We start from the raw sequence: 22000 nt of genomic DNA, 5'->3' as shown, positions 1-22000 counted from the left end.
CTCTCGGTTGGGGTACAACAACCTCTCCCCTCCGTGAGTCTGTCTGCTCAACCATCGCTGCAGCGAGCTCAACCCTCCTCTAGGCAAGCTCCTCTACACCCTGGACTTGCGCCTCAGGAGCCTCAGCTTGCGAGAACTTTACCTTGTTCTGCGCAGCCTCAACCTCTTCATGCTCCACTCATCTCACAGGAACAGGAACGGACTACTCCGCCTCCGTCCTCCGCTCAGCTTGTGCAATCCTTGGGTTCAACTCTTGCTAGGAGTCAACCTCCTTCACCCATGCGCCTGCCTTCTGCTTCGTCTGTTGTTCAGCCTATGCAGTCTGAGCCTCAGGTTTTCCCTCAGGATGAGGAAACCTCTGTTATTGTTCCTACCCGTTCTGACTCTGCGGTTCAGCATTCTGGTCCGATCGCTTCGCTACCCTCTGCTGATGAAGTGTCGGATGATGAGGAGGCACACCTTGATCCCTCATCAGACGTGGAAGAGTCTAAGCTTTCTCCATTGTCTATTGATTTTCGAAAGGTCTTGGCTCTACTCAGGGAGATTTACCCAGACCACTTCGTCTCTGCTATTCCCCGCTCTCCTCCATCTGAGTTTTCGCTGGGCGTACAACAAGCTAAGTCCAACTATACTAAGCTTGTCCTAGCTAGATCCTCCAAGAGGGCTTTAAGGATCTTAGGGGAGTGGCTTCATTCTAAACAACACCTTGGCAAGACTTCCTTCATGTTCCCTCCAACGAAGCTCGCTTCGAAAGGTTGCGTTTGGTATGCCACAGGGGAAGCACCAGGCTTGGGAGTACCTGCCTCTGCCCAGGCTGACTTCTCAAGTCTGGTGGACTCGCCTCGGAGGACTGCGATGAGACGCTCGAAGGTTTGTTGGACCTTCTCAGACCTGGATCATCTTCTGAAAGGGTTGTTCAGAGCTTTTGAAATGTTTAACTTTCTCGACTGGTGCCTGGGAGCCCTCAGCAAGAAAACCTCTCCTGCGGACAAAGATTCTGCCATGCTAATTATGTCCTGCATGGATAAGGCCATCAGAGATGGATCGGGTGAGCTAGCGTCGTTATTTGTATCAGGGGTGTTGAAGAAAAGGGAATACCTTCCTCTCCGCCAGCATTACACCGTGCCAACGGTCACAACTCCTTTTTGCTCCACTCTCAAAGTTCCTCTTTCCCGAGGAGCTAGTTAAGGACTTGTCGGCTGCCCTGATACAGAAGGACACGCACGATCTTGTAGCCTCATCGGCTCGTAAGTCTAAGGTTACCACCTCTGTCCCCAAGACTTATCGCTCCCCAGTGGCTGATACCCCGGCTACGAGGTTCATACCGCCCTTTCGTGGTAGAGCCCCCAGCCGAGGAAGCTCCCGTCCAGACTCTCACAGGAGCAAGTCTAGGAAAGGACCCAGGACATCTAAGGGAAAGAACTGACTCTCAGATTCTCCAGACAACAGTAGGAGCCAGACTCAAGATCTTCTGGCGAGCCTGGGAGAAGAGAGGTGCAGACGCACAGTCTGTCAGTTGGCTGAGGTACGGTTACAGGATTCCATTCTGCCTCAAACCGCCTCTGACCACATCGCCCATCAACCTCTCTCCCAACTACAAAGAAGAGGACAAGAGGCTAGCATTGCAACAGGAGGTGTCGCTACTTGTGCAGAAGAAGGCAGTGGTTATAGTCCGGGACCATCAATCCCCGGGCTTCTACAACCGTCTCTTTCTTGTGGCCAAGAAGACAGGAGGTTGGAGACCGGTGCTGGACGTCAGCTCTCTCAACGAGTATGTCACCAAGCAGACGTTCACAATGGAGACGACCAAGTCGGTCTTAGCAGCGGTCAGACAGGAGGACTGGATGGTCTCGTTGGACTTGAAAGATGCATACTTTCACGTTCCCATTCATCCAGACTCCCAACCTTTCCTGAGATTCGTTTTCGGAAAGGTTGTCTATCAGTTCCAAGCCCTGTGTTTTGGCCTAAGCACAGCTCCTATGGTCTTTACTCATCTGATGAGGAATGTAGCGAAATTCCTGCACTTATCGAACATCAGAGCCTCCCTCTACCTAGACGACTGGCTGTTGAGAGCCTCCACGAGTCGTCGTTGTCTGGAGAACCTCTCTTGGACTTTAGATCTAATCAGAGACCTAGGTCTATTAGTCAATATAGAGAAATCTCAACTCATTCCCTCCCAATCCATTGTGTACCTGGGAATGGAGATTCAGAGTCGGGATTTTCGGGTTTTTCCATCGGCCCCCAGGATAAACCAAGCCCTAGAGTGCATCATGAGCATGCTGAAGAGGAGCAATTGCTCAGTGAGACAGTGGATGAGTCTCACAGGGACCCTCTCATCACTGGCCCTGTTTGTCGAGCTAGGGAGACTCCACCTCCGCCCTCTTCAATTCCATCTTGCGGCTCATTGGGACAAGGGCTCGACTCTAGAAGCAGTCTCTATCCCTATCAACCAAGAGATGAAGACCACTCTCCTGTGGTGGAAGCACAATCTCCTTCTCAAGGAGGGTCTATCATTGGCCATCCAGACCCCCCATCTTCATCTCTTCTCGGATGCATCGGACTCGGGCTGGGGTGCGACCTTGGACGGACGGGAATGCTCAGGAGTATGGAACAAGGAACAAGGATTACTCCACATCAACTGCAAGGAACTGTTAGCAGTTCATCTTGCCCTGTTGAACTTCAAGTCCCTCCTGCTAGGCAAAGTGGTGGAGGTGAATTCAGACAACACCACAGCCTTGGCTTACATCTCCAAGCAAGGAGGGACCCATTCGAGGAGCCTTTACGAGATCGCAAGGGACCTCCTCATTTGGTCAAGAGGTCTAAACCTCACACTGGTCACGAGGTTCATCCAGGGCGATATGAATGTTTCAGCGGATCGCCTCAGCAGAAGGAATCAGGTCATTCCCACGGAATGGACCCTCCACAAGAGTGTGTGCAACAGACTTTGGACCTTGTGGGGTCAACCTACCATAGATCTGTTTGCCACCTCCATCACCAAGAGACTTCCGCTTTATTGTTCCCCTGTTCCAGACCCTGCAGCGGTTCATGTGGATGCTTTTCTTCTGAACTGGTCCCATCTCGACCTGTACGCATTCCCTCCGTTCAAGATAATAAACAAAGTTCTGCAGAAATTCGTCTCGCACGAAGGGACACGGCTGACGCTGGTTGCTCCCCTTTGGCCTGCAAGAGAATGGTACACAGAGGTACTTCAATGGCTAGTCGACTTCCCCAGGACTCTACCTCTAAGAGTGGACCTTCTACGTCAACCACACGTAGACAGGTTGCACCCAAACCTCCACGCTCTTCGACTGACTGCCTTCAGACTGTCGAAAGATTCGCTAGAGCTAGAGGCTTTTCGAAGGAGGCAGCCAGTGCGATTGCCAGAGCTAGAAGAATTTCCACTCGTAGAGTCTACCAGTCTAAGTGGGAGGTCTTCCGAAGCTGGTGTAGAGCCAATTCAATATCCTCTACCAATACCTCTGTGATCCAAATAGCTGACTTCCTTCTTCATCTTAGGAATGAGAGATCCCTTTCAACACCTACGATTAAAGGATATAGGAGCATGTTGGCCTCAGTTCTCCGCCACAGGGGTTTGGACCTGTCTTCCAACAAGGACCTTCAAGACATTCTCAAGTCTTTTGAGACGTCTAAAGAACGTCGTCTTTCCACTCCAGGCTGGAATCTAGACGTAGTCTTAAGGTTCCTTATGACATCTAGGTTCGAACCTCTCCAGTCAGCTTCCTTCAAGGATCTTACCCTCAAGACTGCTTTTCTCGTTTGCCTTGCAACAGCTAAGAGAGTCAGTGAGGTTCATGCCTTCAGCAAGAACATTGGTTTCACAACCGAATCTGCAACATGTTCTTTTCAGCTTGGATTCCTAGCAAAGAACGAGCTTCCTTCACGTCCTTGGCCTAGATCGTTCGAAATACCTAGCCTCTCCAACATGGTAGGTAACGAACTAGAGAGAGTTCTTTGCCCTGTCAGAGCTCTCAAATATTATCTGAAGAGGTCTAAACCTATTTGAGGACAGTCAGAAGCCTTATGGTGTGCCATCAACAAACCCTCGAGACCCATGTCCAAGAATGGGCTTTTGTACTATATAAGGCTTCTGATCAGAGAAGCACATTCTCACTTAAAGGAGGAAGACCTTGCATTGCTGAAGGTAAGGACCCACGAAGTAAGAGCTGTAGCTACTTCGTTGGCCTTTAATAAAAACCGTTCTCTGCAGAGCATTATGGATGCAACCTATTGGAGGAGCAAGTCAGTGTTTGCATCATTTTATCTGAAAGATGTCCAGTCTCTTTACGAGAACTGCTACACCCTGGGACCATTCGTAGCAGCGAGTGCAGTAGTAGGTGAGGGCTCAACCACTACATTCCCTTAATCCCATAACCTTTTTAACCTTTCTCTTGAATACTTTTATTGTTGTTTTTATGGTTGTTACGGTAGGCTAAGAAGCCTTCCGCATCCTTGGATTTGGCGGGTGGTCTATTCATTCTTGAGAAGCGCCTGGGTTAAAGGTTTGGTAAAGGTCCTTTAGTAGGGTTGCAACCCCTTGTACTTTGGCACCTTTGGGTTGATTCAGCCTCCAAGAGGAACGCTGCGCTCAGTAAGGAAGACGAACTTTAAATAAAAGGCAGAGTAACGGTTCTATTCGACTTCCTTACCAGGTACTTATTATTTCATTGTTATTTGAGATAACTGTTATATGAAATATGGGATACTTAGCTATCCTTTAATCATGTACACTGGTTTTCACCCACCTCCCTGGGTGTGAATCAGCTACATGATTATCGGGTAAGTTTAATATTGAAAAATGTTATTTTTATTAATAAAATAAATTTTTGAATATACTTACCCGATAATCATGATTTAATCGACCCTCCCTTTCCTCCCCAGAGAGAACCAGTGGACCGAGGAATAATTGAGGAGGTGTCAACAACAAATGATTGAGTACCTGGCCACAGGTGGCGCTGGTAAGTACACCCCCTTCTAGTATTGTGATAGCTGGCGTATCCCTCCATAGAATTCTGTCGGGCAACGGAGTTGACAGCTACATGATTATCGGGTAAGTATATTCAAAAATTTATTTTATTAATAAAAATAACATTTTACCGCACCCATTCCCGTTGATCCTAAATGGGTTGTGCTGCAAGACATGCAGATCAAGCTCGCCTCCCTTATGGAAGACTATTCTGCCGAAAAGGTTCACGATGATCCTCGCCGCTTAACTCATCGAGATCCTGGCCTTCAGCCGCCTAAACGAGCCTTTGCTCGTCCTGTTGACGTTGGCGTAGCTAAGTCACGTCAGTCACGCTTTGTAGAGCCTCACTCGATGCAGTCACGTGTTGACTTTCAGCCGCATATGGACGTTCAGCCACTTCCTAATGCTCTTGTTGACGTTCAGGACGTTCGCCAACCAGCGGAGTTGACTTGTTTTGACGCTGAGCGTCAACCACCGCAGTCTAGAGTTGTTTTGACTGCTCAGTCTAGGCAGTCAAAACAGTCTCGAGTTGACGTCGAACGTCCTCCCGCTCCTGTTGTTGTTGACAGTCAGACTGTTAAGCAGTTACATGACGTAGCGTCCTGGACTGCTACTAATGCACCAGTGCGTGTGGACTCTGCGTGTCAAGCATTGCCAACCCCTTTGCTTGTTACTCAGCAGTTGTCGGATGAGGATCCTTCAGATGAGGACGTTGCTGACCCTCATCATGATGATCATCCTTCGGATGTAGAGGAACCTAGAACGGTTCCTCCATCAAAGGACTTTAAGAAAGTCATGTTAATTTTCAAGGAGCTTTTTCCCGATCACTTCGTCATTGTTGCTCCTCGTTCGCCACCGTCTGAGTTTGCTCTAGGCTTACCTGCTAACATGCCAGCCTTTACAAAGCTAGTGCTCTCTCGCTCTTCCAAGAGAGCTTTACGACTTTTAGGCGACTGGTTGGATACCAGGAGGAGTTTGGGGAAGACGGCCTTTGCCTTCCCTCCGTCAAAGCTCTCGTCTAGATCGAGCGTCTGGTATGCCACGGGAGAAGTTCTCGGCTTGGGAGTCCCTGCCTCTGCCCAGGGTGACTTCTCAAGCCTCGTAGACTCTCCCCGCCGCCTAGCCATGAGACGCTCGAAGATTAGTTGGTACTCCTCGGACCTTGACCATCTGCTGAAAGGCGTATACAGAGCCTTTGAAGTTTTCAACTTCCTTGACTGGTCTTTGGGAGCCTTAAGTAGGAAAATCTCATCGGCTGATAGAGATGTCTCCTTACTGATACAGTAATGTCCTGTATGGATAAAGCCATCCGCGATGGTTCCAATGAGCTCGCCTCCTCTTTTACGTCGGGAGTCTTAAAGAAGCGAGAGTCCCTTTGCTCTTTTCTTTCGGCAGGAGTTACTCCCTGTCAGAGATCAGAACTGCTCTTTGCTCCCTTATCAAAGTTTTTGTTTCCGCAACAATTGGTTAAGGACATAGCTTCTTCGCTTGTGCAGAAGGACACCCATGACTTGGTGTCGTCCTCTGCTCGCAAGGGGACTCCTTCTACATCCTTTTCTGCTAGACCCAGGATCGACACTCCGGCGTCCAGATTTATCCCGCCCTTTCGTGGCAGAGCTCCCAGCAGGGGAAGTACTCGTGCCGAGGGAAAGAGAGGAAAGAAGAGAGGAGCCAAGTCCTCACGTGGCAGAGTCTGACTGCCCACAGCCTCAGACAGCAGTAGGAGCCAGATTGAAGAGCTTCTGGCAGGCCTGGGAGAAGAGGGGCGCAGACCAACAGTCTGTTCGGTTGCTCAGAGAGGGGTACAAAATTCCATTTGTACGCAAACCTCCTCTAGCGACTTCCCCCATCGACCTCTCTCCCAGGTACCGAGAGGAGTCAAAGAGACAAGCCCTAAACCTAGAAGTGTCTCTGTTGCTAGAGAAGGGAGCGGTGGTGAAAGTCTCGGACCTTCACTCACCGGGGTTTTACAACCGTCTCTTCCTAGTCCCGAAGAAGACAGGAGGTTGGAGACCGGTGCTAGACGTCAGTGCGCTCAACGTCTTTGTTACGAAAACAAAGTTCACCATGGAGACCACGAAATCAGTCTTAGCAGCGGTCAGAAAGGGAGACTGGATGGTCTCTCTCGACCTACGAGACGCGTACTTCCACATCCCTATACACCCAGATTCCCTATCGTTTCTGAGGTTTGTTTTCAAGAATGTGGTATACCAGTTTCGGGCCCTGTGCTTTGGCCTAAGTCCTGCTCCTCTCGTGTTTACGAGGCTTATGAGGAATGTAGCAAAATTCCTCCATTTATCGGGTATCCGAGCCTCCCTGTACTTGGACGACTGGCTTCTCAGAGCCTCGTCCAGTCATCGCTGTCTGCAGGATCTTCATTGGACATTGGATCTGACCAAGGAATTGGGACTTTTGGTCAACCTAGAAAAGTCCCAGCTGATTCCATCCCAAACTATACTGTATTTAGGGATGGAGATTCGCAGTTCAGTTTTTCGGGCTTTTCCGTCTGCCACCCGAATAGAGCAAGCCCTGCTCAAAGTCCAACTAATGTTGAAGAGAGAACGGTGCTCAGTCAGGAATTGGATGAGTCTAGTAGGAACTCTATCATCCCTAGAGGAGTTTGTCTCGCTAGGAAGACTACACCTTCGACCTCTCCAGTTTCATCTAGCCTTTCACTGGAAGAAGGACAAGACGTTAGAGACGGTCTCAATCCCGGTCTCCGAACCAGTAAAGGCATGCCTGAATTGGTGGAACGACAATATCAGTCTGAGAGAGGGACTTTCCCTAGCAGTTCAGAACCCAAACCACGTACTATTCTCAGACGCGTCGGATTTGGGTTGGGGTGCGACCCTGGACGGTCGGGAATGCTCAGGTCTGTGGACCTCAAGTCAGAGGAGCATGCACATCAACGGCAAGGAGCTTTTGGCAGTCCACTTGGCCTTGATGAAATTCGAGAGTCTCCTTCGAAACAAAGTGGTAGAGATCAACTCCGACAATACCACAGCCTTGGCGTACATCTCCAAGCAAGGAGGCACCCACTCCCTCACGCTGTACGAGATCGCAAGGGACCTGCTCATTTGGTCAAGAGATCGAGGCATCTCCCTGTTAACGAGGTTTATCCAGGGCGACTTGAACGTCTTAGCAGACTGTCTCAGTCGGAGGGGTCAGGTAATTCCTACGGAATGGACCCTCCACAAGGACGTGTGCAAGAGTCTTTGGGCGACTTGGGGTCAACCCACCATAGACCTCTTTGCCACCTCGATGACCAAGAGACTTCCAATCTATTGCTCTCCAGTCCCAGACCCAGCAGCAATACACATAGACGCATTTCTCCTAGATTGGTCTCATCTGGACTTATATGCATTCCCACCATTCAAGATTGTCAACAAGGTACTGCAGAAGTTCGCCTCTCACGAAGGGACAAGGTTGACGTTGGTTGCTCCCCTCTGGCCCGCGAGAGAGTGGTTCACCGAGGTACTTCGATGGCTGGTAGACTTTCCAAGAAGTCTTCCTCTAAGGGTAGATCTGTTACGTCAGCCCCACATAAAGAATGTACACCTAAACCTCCCCGCTCTTCGTCTGACTGCCTTCAGACTATCGAAAGACTCTCAAGAGCTCGAGGCTTTTCGAAGGAGGCAGCCAGTGCGATTGCAAGAGCGAGGAGAGCTTCTACCATTAGAGTATACCAGTCGAAGTGGGAAGTCTTTCGAGACTGGTGCAAGTCAGCATCTGTGTCCTCGTCCATTACCTCTGTAGCCCAAATCGCTGATTTTCTTTTACATCTGAGAAAGGTTCGCTCCCTTTCAGCTCCCATGATCAAGGGCTACAGGAGCATGTTGGCTTCGGTCTTTCGGCATAGAGGCTTAGATCTTTCCAACAATAAAGATCTCCAAGATCTCCTTAAGTCTTTCGAGACCTCTAAGGAACGTCGTTTGGCAACTCCTGGATGGAACTTAGACGTGGTCCTAAGGTTCCTCATGTCAGACAGGTTTGAGCCATTACATTCAGCCTCCCTGAAGGATCTCACTCTCAAGACACTTTTCCTAGTGTGCTTGGCTTCGGCTAAAAGAGTCAGTGAACTTCATGCCTTCAGTAATAACATCGGCTTTTCTACAGAAAAAGCCACTTGTTCTCTTCAACTTGGTTTCCTGGCCAAAAATGAACTGCCTTCTCGTCCTTGGCCTAAATCTTTTGATATTCCTTGCTTATCAGAGATCGTAGGCAACGAACTGGAAAGAGTATTATGTCCTGTTAGAGCTCTTAAGTTCTATTTAGCTCGTACTAAGTCATTACGAGGTAAATCTGAGGCATTATGGTGCTCAGTTAAGAAACCATCATTGCCTATGTCAAAGAATGCTTTGTCATATTTTATCAGATTTTTAATACGAGAAGCTCATTCTCACTTGAATGAGAAAGACCGATGTTTGCTTAAGGTTAAGACGCACGAAGTTAGAGCTATAGCAACCTCCGTGGCCTTCAAGCAAAATAGATCTCTGCAAAGTATCATGGACGCGACTTTTTGGAGAAGCAAGTCAGTGTTCGCTTCATTTTACTTAAAAGATGTCCAGACTCTTTACGAGGACTGCTACACACTGGGTCCATTCGTTGCAGCGAGTGCAGTAGTGGGTGAGGGTTCTACCACTACACTTCCCTAATTCCAATATCCTTTTTAATCTGTCTCTTGAAATGTTTTTAATATTTTTTTGGGGGGTTGTACGGAAGGCTAAGAAGCCTTTCGCATCCTGGTTGATTTGACGGGTGGTCAAAGTCATTTCTTGAGAGCGCCCAGATTAGGGGTTTGATGAGGTCCTGTTTGTATGGGTTGCAGCCCTTGATACTTCAGCTCCTGGGAGTCTTTCAGCATCCTAAGAGGATCGCTGGGCTTCGTGAGGAAGACAGACTTACAAGGCAGAGTAATCGTCTAAGTCAACTTCCTTACCAGGTACCTATATATTTGGGTTTTGTTATATTGATAACTGTCAAAAACTCTAAGCATATACGCTGTAAACTTAATTAACTCTGGTCTCTACCCACCGCCTTGGGTGTGAATCAGCTATTATATATTCACCGGCTAAGTTAAATATTTAAAAAAGGGATTTTGACGTAGGAAAAATCTATTTCTGGGCGAAGGACCTGTGCCGCCCAGTGAATAAGCTCCATTTAGCACTTATTCTTAGGTAATTTACTGCTAAATATACCAGAGAAAAAATGTAAAGGAGTGCTAGGTTAACTAGCTCGCTCACCTATTGGTGTCGGTATAAAATTGGGCGTATAATCCAGAGGTCCCGCACTATTTAGATTCATCCACGACAGAAACCCCAATAGAGGAGAGCCGTTCAACCTCACTCGGTACTACTAACAATGCATCCGCTCAGAACCCAACTCCTTAGCACCCAAAGTTTGGGGACTCCAAGGGAGAGGAGCTGGGAGGGTTCACTGGGCGGCACAGGTCCTTCGCCCAGAAATAGATTTTTCCTACGTCAAAATCCCTTTTCTGGGCTCGAACCTGTGCCGCCCAGTGAATCTATACAAGAGAAAATGTCACCAAACTTGCAAAATAAAGGAAAAAACATAAGCGTAAGGGAAATACAGGATTCTTTTAATCAGAGATGAGTACCAAAAAACAATTATAAGGGTATCTTAAATATGAACATAAATCCAATAAGGTAGGTATAATAATGCCGTGAGTGATAATATATACAGATACTCAGGAGTATAAAATTTACAAATATAATAACAGTATTCAGGTGCGAGACCAACGAATACAATAGGGTATAAATGAGGCAGGTAAGAGGGAGAGATAAAGAGTCAAGGCATTAACCTGTGAGTTACTTGGGAGTAACTACGCTCCCTGCGGCTACTGTAGAAAATTTTAGGGCTTCCAAATGTTTAAGGTAGTGTTTCTTGAACACTGACGGTGATTTCCACCCTGTATACCTGGAAAGGTCTGTAAAATTCATGTGGTGAAAGAAGTTCACCGAGGTAGCAACCGCCCTGATATCATGTGCAAGAGGAAAAGAGTCAGGGTTAGCTTGTTTAATAAAATACAAGATTTGTTGCCTGATCCCTTTAATAGTAATGGTACCGCCTTGTTCTCTAACGAATAGAGGCCCCGAGGAGTTAGAGGAGGTCCGGGATAAATAAGACCTAAGAGTAGTAACAGGGCACAGAGACGGATCTTGCGTGAGGGGAACAATTTTCCAGGAAGACCATCTGTTTTGAGGGTCTTCGTTCTTAGCCAAAAAGAATTTGTTAGGAGAAAGAAGGACCTCTCCCGAAGGCAGGAAGTCAATATGACCCGGGTCTCTCGACAAGGCTGCCAATTCAGAAATTCTTGCCCCGGAAGCCAAGCTCACCAGGAAAAGTGTTTTCCTGAGAAGGGGAATGTAATCACAAGAACTGTTAATGGTATCAGAAGCCAATTTGAGTACGTCATTAAGGAACCAGGTCACCGGGGTAGGACGAGTAACCAGTTTCAGTCTGGCACAAGCTTTCGGAATTGAAGCTAACAAAGAGTCGGTTAAGTCTATGTTAAAACCCACTAGGAAAATCTTTTTCAGAGCCGATTTAATAGTGGTGATAGTATTGGCTGCCAGACCTGATTCTAATAAAGATCTAAAGAAAGTGACTGTAAGGTTCAAGTTCATACAGTTCACGTCTGAGTCTATTAAAAATTTTGCCAACTTTTTAACTGCAGAGTCATACTGGCGGATGGTGGAATCCCGTTTATCCGATTCTAGGAACAAGGTGTTTTGAGGATCAATATTGGCACCATGCATAGCCGCAAACTTCATAAAGTCCATAAAGTTAGGGCGCTCTGAATGTTTGAGAAAGCGTACACAACACGTGTTTGTACTATCTGAGACAGAACCGGATTGGGTATCGGGTGAGGGTATAGTCTCAACTCTCGCAGGAGAGGATACCAGTTGCTCTTGGGCCAGTTGGGTGCGACCAAGGCTACTTGTCCCTTGAAGGATCTCAGTTTGTCTAGAACTTTCAGCAAAAGATTCACCGGGGGAAAGAGATAAATCTTTTCCCAGGTGTCCCAATTCTGTGACATGGCGTCTGTGGCGTAAGCCTGAGGGTCTAGATTGGGAGCCACATATTACTCTCAATTTGTGGTTGGATTCCGTGGCGAAGAGGTCCACTTGGAGACCGGGAACCTGAGAGAGAATCCACCGAAATGACTAGATCGAGTGACCATTCCGATTCTAGAGGGGAGGTCCGGGACAGGGCGTCTGCCACTACATTCCGGACTCCCGCCAGGTGGACAGCTGAAAGATGCCAACGGTTCAAGGCTGCTAGGGAGAATATGGCTACTAGAACATGGTTCAGAGGCCCTGACTTTGACCCGCCTCTGTTGAGGCAGCGGACCACCACTTCGCTGTCGAGGACCAGACGAAAGTGTTGTTTCTTGGGAAGAGCGAGACGTTTCAGGGTTAGAAGAACTGCCATGGCCTCTAGCACATTGATGTGAAATTGGCGGAACAAGGGAGTCCAAAGACCTTGAACTTTCCTGAGCTGAGAATAACCGCCCCAACCTGATAAGGATGCGTCCGTGTGAATGATTAATTTCGGAGGCGGAAATCGAAGGGGAACTGACTTTGACAGACTGTTTGCTCTTGTCCAAGGAAGAAGTCTTTCCCGTAGAATGGGAGGAAGGCGGACTTTCCTGTCCCGGAGCTTCCGGTTCGCCCTCGAACGCCAGACACGATTGATATCTTTCAATTTTGCCTTCAGAAGAAGATCCGTCACTGAGGCAAACTGAAGGGACCCCAGAATCCTCTCTTGGAGTCGTCTGGAACTTACTTTGTCTTTGAGAAAGCGTTTGGTGTTCCTTGCAATCTCTAACCTCTTGGGTCTGGGAAGACACAGAGTATGAGATATAAGATCCCATTGCAGGCCGAGCCATTGGAACTTCGATTTTGGAAGAAGACGGGACTTCTTGAAGTTGATCTGGAAGCCTAGAGATTGAAGATAATGGATGATTTTGTGAGTGGCTTTTAGGCAATTTTGGGAGGTGTCTGACCAAATGAGCCAGTCGTCCAGATAGGCTACTACTTGAATCCCTTGATTCCTGAGTTCCTGAACAGCGACTTCTGCTAACTTTGTGAAGATCCTTGGAGCGATGTTGAGCCCGAAAGGCATCACCTTGAAGGAGTAACTTTTGTCCCCTAAGCGAAAGCCTAGGTACGGACGGAAGTGTCTCGCTATCGGGACGTGATAATAGGCGTCTGTAAGATCGATAGAGGTGGTGACGGCCCCACGGGGAAGTAAGGTCCGCACCTGCGAGACGGTAAGCATTCGAAACTTGTCGCATTGAATGGACAAGTTGAGAAGGGATAGGTCTAGAATCACTCTTCTCTTGTCTGAATCCTTCTTCGGGACACTGAACAGCCGACCCTGAAACTTCAGGTGTTTCGTTTCTTGTACGGCGTTCTTTTGTAAAAGATCCTGGACAAATTCGACCAGGTCCGGAGTGGAATGTTGACGAAATTTGTTCGGAGGAGGAGGTCCTTGAATCCAACTCCACCCCAGTCCCTTGGAGATGATACTGAACGCCCAGGGACTGAACCTCCATTTGTTGCGGAAGGCATAGAGCCTCCCCCCTACCTGCTGCACCTCAGTATTGGTTTGAGGAGTTGCCTCCACGTCCGCCTTGGAAGTTCTTTCCTCTGCGAAAAGCTCTTCCCCTGCCTTTGTTCTGGTTAGAACCACGGTGGTAGCCTCTACCTCTACCATAACTCTGGGAAGAGCTATGAGCCTCATACGACTGGTTAAAGGCAGGAGAAGTGGCGGAGGCACCAGAAAGCTGGCTCTTAGGAAGCAGAACGGTGACATAGTCGTCCGAAGGAGCCTGAGAGGTGGAAGGCTGTGCCGGGGCAACAGGAGATGGGGGAAGAGGCAGCCGGAAAATGGGCGAACCAGTCTGCTGTTGCCTGAACTGGGTGGAAGTATATGGACGGAGCTTCTTCCTACCCCGGGCTTGGTAATTTGCAGGGTCAGATTTACGTTTAGGAGTCAAACCCCAACGGGCTTTAAGGCTCTGGTTGACTCTAGTGGCCTCCGCCAAGACTTCCTCTACAAGGTCCTCAGGGAAGAGGTTTGAACCCCAACAGGAGGACCTGATCAGCTTATTAGGTTCATGCCTAATAGTCGCCTCTGCCAGGACATGTTTGCGACACTTGCGTTTAGCAGTAGCGAAGTCATACAGGTCATAGTATAATGACTGCAACGTAGCCTTGTTGAGAGATTTAAAAATACTCTCAGTATCGTAAGTCAAGGCTATCGACTCCGTGGAAGTGGCCAGGTTCAGAGTACGGCCAACGCGTAGGCGAGAATCATACTCCTGTTTAATGAGGGATTCCGGGAGACGGGGAAGCCGCTCACTAAACATTACCGAAGCACAGTCTGCTGCTAGCTTTCCAGAGGTAAATGTAGTATGGACGTTGTCCCAACACTCAATGCCTGAAGGAAGAAGGAGGGAGATTGGATCCACCTCTCGGATGGGAGGCAAGGGCTTCTCCTCCAGAGCATATTGGAAGGCAAGCTCTGCTACCTTATTGACACATGGAGTCACGGTGTTTTTGTCCATTAGGAACATTGTAAAGGAGCTCTTATAAGGCGTCAACATAGTGTTGGTGCAGCCGATGTCATTCAGGAATCTGGCCCACACAGATTGGGCCTGCTCTTTTGGGAAGATGACTGTCTCCTTGTCTAACCGAACCAAAGCTTCCTCGGTAAGCCTGGCATAACCATGAAATGGAAATGCCAGACCAGGAGGAAAGAATTCAAAGTCCTCTAGGGGACGAGTGCCAAGACCCTCCAAAGTTAACATTCCGTCTGAGAACGGGGAATGAAGAGCCATACGCCAAGGGTTGTTTTTGGCAAACTGCGGGAGCTTAGAGGCATCCGGGATGAGAGAGCTTTGGACCCGCTCCGGAGCACCTTGCTCTAATGCCCCAAGTCTCTGACCGATGTTAGAGAACATCGTGTCCATCTTAGACTGTATCTCTGATACAAACTTAGCCTGCATCTCCGACACGATGCGAAGCATGGCTGATTCGGAAAGGCCCGGGCTAGCAGCAGGTGTGGCGGAATGAACTCCCGGGTCGCGAGACTTAGAGGAGGAGCCAGAAGCCTTAGATGACAGGTTTGTATTCTGTTTAGAACCATGAGAAGCCTTATGAGGCTTATGAACTTTAGGTAAGGTTCTAGACTTATTCTTGGGGGGAACCGGGTGTGATCGTTGGGACGAATCACGGTCCCCAGAAAAACCATGAAAGGAAGAGCGATCAGAAGAAGAAGAAAGAGAGGGGCTGAGGATAGGAATCTCAGCGCCAGAAACACCTGCCTCACTTACCACCCTACCTGTATCTGGATCATCCAATAACATGGGTTCCACGTCAAGGTTCATGTAGGCAACATTGTCTTCTAGATCTCCGGGGGCGTCCGACGGATCCTGCTCTGGATCAATAAACCCCGCTATGGTGGCATCAATGTGGGCAATGATGGGAGCTGCAACATGCCTAGCCACAGCGGCTGAAGACTTGGCGTTGGGGTAAATCAAGGAACAGTAGTCCTCGGAGAGGACGTACGGCCGCTTGGACTTCACGTTCCGGGCAAAACCACCAACCCACACTTTCAGTGTGGCCCGAGCCGCAAACTTTTGCTCCGGGGATGCCTGAAATAATAGTGGGAATTATAAAAGGGCAGACTCCCAGTGGTCCTTCAAGACCATAGATATCTTACTAAATAGTGTATGTATGCCAAAAAAGGTAAGATAAATAAGAAGGCAACATAGCCAACGGGACTCACTGAGTCAGATCCAAGGGTGGTAACGAGGTCAAAACAGACCACACAGTTATCCGGGTGCCATACCACGACATCCTCCAGCTGCACACCGCAGAGGGCGTGAGACCGACAGACGGTATGGCCGCAGGGCTGATGTAGAACAGCTGCACAGGCTGTCGTCTGACAATGCACCATCTATAAAAAGAATAGTATATGAGAAACTGTAATTCTCTTAAGTAGGGGCGGGTCCGGAGGACCCGGGCCTAACATAAGCCTAACACAAGATTAGGGCTTAACTGTAATACTCTTAAGTAGGGGCGGGTCCGGAGGACCCGGCCTAAACATAAGTCTAGCTTAAGACTAAAGTATAGCCATCCATTCCGGTCGAGCCGGGAGTATAAAAAAGGATGCAACAACAAAAAATTAAGACACAGGGTGTCTGATTTCCCGGGGCGAGGCTAAGCCCCGGGCCGGGAAATAAAAGTATCCAAAACCAATTCGTATAGGAACTCCGGGGTAGTGATCTGTCATATAATCATCATAGGAACTGTTATAAATTAAATAGGGGGGCGGAACTGTAGATAAGAACCGCCAACGGAACCCAGAGGGTTTCATATAACATAAACCAGTGTGATAAGTGAATATAAAATAGGGTGCACCGGGATCCAACTCTGTTGACCGGTGGCCAACCAGACTAGACAGAGCCGAACCCGCCGGGACACCCGGAGGACAAAGTCCATAAACACTGAACTACCCCCTCTACAAGGAGGGAAGGCAACGGTCCCCTAGGAGAGAGGGGGAGAGAAGCGTAGCCACCCACCTAGCGAGAGGGGGAGCATGGGGGAGGATCACGTGATACGGAGCAGCAGGGCTACCAACTGACGATCCCCAACCAGACAGATCAAACGGAGTAATAGCACAATATTCATTATAATAGTAATAGCGTTGATAATATAAAATAAACACATAAAAATTTTTGGGCAAGGCATGCAACATAATAATTAAATCACAAAAGACACACCTGATGGCTTAAAAAATAACATTGCCGCCTAGCACGAAGGTCGGCAGCCATAACGATACGTAAATGATATCGGCCCAAAATTTGAACCACGAGGGTTCTAAACGCTAAATAATGAATATCCATAATAACAAATAAAATTTAATAATAAAAATAATACATATAGTAACACCGCGAGTGAAACTAAAAGCTCTCAAAACAGGAGTACCAACTGTAAATGGAATCAAGCAAGATCGGTATGAACGAAGAGAATACACTCCTATAATTCAAATATTAGACGATCTAGGTTGCTCAAAACACAGCAAAACACAGCTTGGTACTTAACTTAGACGGTGTCTCCAGGGAAACCGACGAAGAAGCCATAATCCAAAGAAAATAAGCGAAAAAACGAGAGCACAACAAAAAAGCGGGTTACACACAAGACGTGCTAAAAGGAGTTGAGTTCTGAGCGGATGCATTGTTAGTAGTACCGAGTGAGGTTGAACGGCTCTCCTCTATTGGGGTTTCTGTCGTGGATGAATCTAAATAGTGCGGGACCTCTGGATTATACGCCCAATTTTATACCGACACCAATAGGTGAGCGAGCTAGTTAACCTAGCACTCCTTTACATTTTTTCTCTGGTATATTTAGCAGTAAATTACCTAAGAATAAGTGCTAAATGGAGCTTATTCACTGGGCGGCACAGGTTCGAGCCCAGAAATGATATTTTAATTATAAAATAAATTTTTGAATATACTTACCCGGTGAATATATAAATTAAAGGCCCTCCCTTTCTCCCCAATAGAGACGCAGCGGGACGAGAAGAATTGAGGCTTGTTTACATGCATGTGTGGTATCTGGCCGATAGTTGGCGCTGGTGGGCACACCCGCAACCTTCATAGCGATCGCTCGCGAGTTTTTGTGTTTTTCTGTCGAGCCGCTGGAGCAGCAGCTATTATATATTCACCGGGTAAGTATATTCAAAAATTTATTTTATAATTAAAATATCATTTTTTTTTTCCAATTAAACTAAATTTTATGAGTAAATAAAGAGGTCCCCTAAAATTGCTAGGTAACCTTTCAGACATTCAGATATTCTCTGGCTACTGCATTTTTCTCCCTTTAAGTCACTTTGCTAGCATAGACGGTTAGCTTATCGCAGTGGGTTTTCTAGAAAAATATTAATGATTTTTAATAAAAGGATATTGTTAAGAAATTCAGTACACGTGTCGTAAATGTGTCCTGTTTGTACTTAACATTCATAGTTCATTGAAAAAGAAAGAGAGAATGAATGTAAATATGAGTGTAGTATGTATCATTAAGATAATTCTAGTACTACTGTATTTGTGTTTTTTAAAGTTTACTGATCAAAGAAGAATCTTTGTAGCTGCATCAATTACCTGTATTCATAATTGTTTATGTGGCAAGAGCTATTATTATGAATAAAAAAATTTTAACCAGACCTAACCTGTTGTAAAGAGATTGTGTTTTAGGAGCGAGTAAAGATTCTTCACACTCGCAGGCCTGTGCTGTAGAATTTATTTTTAATTAATTCATCAACATTTCTTCTATTGAGAATATCTCAATCACCAGTTAATTTTTGTTCATAATTACTGAATTTATTAGTTGCTATCAGCAATTTCATCTTCTCCAATACCAGTATATTTATCTAGAATTTCTCCAATTTGAGCTACAGCATAATTATTTAGCCTACAACAAAATGTCACTCTCAACTGAGCTTTTCCGCTGAAACACACAGACTATTTGCTGGGACCACAGAAGTGTTTGTATCCATCACTGACTAAAGCAGATTAATAAATAACTGATGCCAGCCATCCCATCACATCCTCTTATATCCCATATCCATGTTTTAGGTTTGCCAATTAGACCATGTACTGTTCATACAAAAAATTTTAGTTTTTGCATCGTAGTCCAGAGAGACTACACGTGTCACCAGATGTCAGTCAAAAACCAATATGACTGCTCATGTGTACATCAATAGATGTACACCTTCAAGTGAGGTTTAAGTGAAGGACAAATTATAATACACCTCAAGGGGAGTAGCTCGCTTGGGAGAGGAGATATTCAAGTAATGCCTACATCAGTTTAATTCTGGTACCCTTTTATCATAAACCTAATGGGAAGCTGTTACAAGAAGTTTCAAAAAGTTTAAATAATTTTTACATTTTTTATGATTATTTTTTCTGATTTTTAGATGCATTGCTTTAAAACCTAAAGGCTCCCTTAGTTTTAACTGAAATTTTGAAAACAAAACCAATATACAGTATACTCAGAGAATTATGGTCTTTCAGAAACAGTAGACATAATTTTGATAGAAAAAAAAATCTAAAAATTTGTATTTGTTTTTATTTTACTATTAAATTCTAAAATTAAAAGAAAAATCAAAATGTGAATGTCCACGGTTTATAATGTTTAATTTATTTAGGATTCAAAAGGTTATTGAATGATGAAAATCACACAACAAATAAAAAAACGTTGTTTTTTAAACTCACTCATATACAGGAAACCCTACTTTTGAGATATCGCGCTTAGAAGTTCACACAACGAAATTTATACCACAATTGTAAAAGTATATATTTAACACACTTCAACAAGGATAGCTAAGCAATTCATATGAAACACTGATTAATTTGAAAACATGAGCTTCTGGCTTTGGTCATGCGGCAGCCGCGAGGCAAAAATGGACGCATTGCACAAAAAAACAAGGGGGAGATGCAAAATTCTCCCAAAAAATGGTAAGGTACTTAACCGGCGAAGCAGAAGCAGAGGCATCCATAAACCCAAAAATGCACTAAACTTGCAAAACAAGCAGAAAACTCCCAAAGGAATTCAATCAAAATAGCGCTGCAAGAAGGAATGGAGAATCAGCGAACATGTTTACAGTAACACACTAGCTGGATCGTAGTTGTAAGGGCTCTCCAACGAATCCAATCCTATCCCATATTCTTCGAGAAAAGGTTAACTCTATTCCGGGAAGGATAGCCGTGGTTGCTTTAAAAACGTCCCTGTTACATACATGATATCTTTTGGGATATTCGTTTTAGGGGTAATAACCCTGTGATACCTCTACAAGTAAAATTTTCTGGTATATCACTCGTAGGAAATATCCCAAGTAGAAAGCTGCCTAGAGGAACTTCCAGCAGGACGACATGGCTATCTCTTCCAAAAATAGATTTTTCCTATGTCAAAATCTCATTTTTAGAAACGATTCAAAAGATTTGAGGAAAGAGGGATAGTTTTATTTTTACCAGAAACTCCAATCCAAAATTGACAAGCTTCTTGTACAAGAGCAAATGTGGTCTTTCCACTCCCACAAATTTTCCCTGACATTTCTCTTTCTTTTCAAGTACTTTACAGCAGTATTTCTTTATACACAGCAGATATATTTAGTTTTCTGTAAATTTCATCTTGAGATTTGCTTAATTAACTATATTTTATTTACTTATGATTATTTCGATAAATTTCTTTAATATATAAACTAATCACATATGCATTTTACAGTACAGTAATGTATAGTATTTATTTTTATTGCAGGTCAGCGTTTTGTGGAAGAACATAACCTACGTCAAAAACTTGAAGCTGCCGTACGCAGTGCATTAGCGGCTAATTTCACACTTGATTCTCCTACTATAAGTACAAATTTCAGTGAAGGCATGTGACTTGAATAATTGGGATTGTACGGAGTGAAATATTGTTGTAAAAAGGTATATATTTCCATCAATTATTTATATTACATACTAAATGTTTTGTGACATTTTAATATCACCTTCAATTTAATTTTGTGAATAGCTGTAAAGTATGTAAATCCACAGATATTATCTCCGTTTACATTGCATAAGGATTCATGGATAAAAAATCAGCCAAAATCTCTGATTGTGTAGGAAGACATTACAGTATTCAAAATGTATATACAATTGTGCAGAACAAAAACACGGCTCTAGTACAAACTATTGTTTTGTAAAAACGAATTTTCGTTCGTTACAAACCCTCTAGTTATCTGTTGAATTTTATGTTAGTGATGGTAATCTATGTCAACTTGGGGCAGAAGGTCGGTCATTAACCTCTCTCATTGAACAAGTTTGTTCTCCAGACACCATTCAATGTGGAGACAAGCATTGTGGTGTCCACTATCAGGAAAGAAGAATTTATGGTCTTCATGGATCTGAAAGATGCATACTTCAACATATCCATCCATCTGTCCTACCTAGAATATCTCTGCTTCATCCACGGGGCAGTAGTGTACCAGTTTGGAGCCGTGTACCACTCCTCAAGTGTTCACGCACATCTCTACTTGGGTCCACTCAAATGGGATCCACTCTTCAGGTATCTTGACAATTTGCTAATCTTGGCCTTCACTAGGAAGCAATTGTTTTATGATCTGAATAGACTGGTTTCCTTTTGTCAAGGGCAGGGTCTCATCCTCCCCCCTCCGAGTTGAATAAGCAGATGCACGTCTGGGCAGTGTTTCATGCCACGGAGTTGTCAGCAAGGTACATTCCGGGCGAGAGTAATGTTCTAGTAGACACGCTGCTAGACGTGCTGATACATATGGCAGTAGTAAGTCTTTTCATCAGGTAGGTATTAGAACGACGTGCACTAAAGGTGCAGGCCATGGGCTCATACCAAAAGGCAGCCCATAACTTTTCATCAGACAACCATATTCACTGACTCAGTGAAGGAGGATGCATTCCTTCCTACAACAACTTTTGGAACATCTTTTGGAACATCTTTCTTCATTTGAGTAGGGTCTTAAGTGACACTGATCAGCAAGTAGCGATCTCCCTCACAGTCTTATTCCACTCAACTTTCCACATCCAAATGCTGCACACTTGAGGAAAAAAAATACCACGGGAGTGTAGTGCTCAGTAGAAAAGCACCTACATGTCAACCAGTAGGAAATACAAGTTCCATTCCCAACACTACAAGCATTCTAGCAGTTTTATAGGGCACTCATTACTGTTGATGAGCAACAAAACTACATTTGTGACATAGGTCAACAAGTAATGGGGGTACTATTTCAGACCAAATGGCAATATAGGTGCATACCTGGGCAATGGACAATGCTGTGGAGCTGTCAGCAAAGTTTCCTGGAAAGAAGTAGTGTCCTGCAGATACGCTTAGTAGCCAGGGGCAGGTTGTAGGCTCAGATGAGTTCCTACACCCTTGTGTGGAAGAAAGGCAACATGCTCTTTGAAGATCACTG

At 45.7% G+C, this 22000-nt stretch overlaps 1 protein-coding gene across 2 annotated transcripts in view; it reads left to right on the top strand.

Annotated features, from left to right (window-relative positions):
* LOC137628450 (uncharacterized) overlaps positions 1 to 20544 on the top strand; it is a 112915-nt gene extending 92371 nt beyond the window's left edge. For both annotated transcript variants that reach the window (XM_068359610.1, XM_068359601.1), the window contains one exon: positions 20332 to 20544. In XM_068359610.1, the coding sequence (XP_068215711.1) occupies positions 20332 to 20456 (125 nt within the window). In that variant the 3' untranslated portion in view covers positions 20457 to 20544. The remainder of the gene's footprint in view (positions 1 to 20331) is intronic.
* Positions 20545 to 22000: the final 1456 nt, after the last annotated feature.

Source organism: Palaemon carinicauda, chromosome 2 (assembly GCF_036898095.1).
Source record: "Palaemon carinicauda isolate YSFRI2023 chromosome 2, ASM3689809v2, whole genome shotgun sequence".
Lineage (NCBI taxonomy): Eukaryota > Metazoa > Arthropoda > Malacostraca > Decapoda > Palaemonidae > Palaemon > Palaemon carinicauda.
Note: the sequence above shows the minus strand (reverse complement) of the source record. Positions and strands in the feature narration are given on the sequence as shown.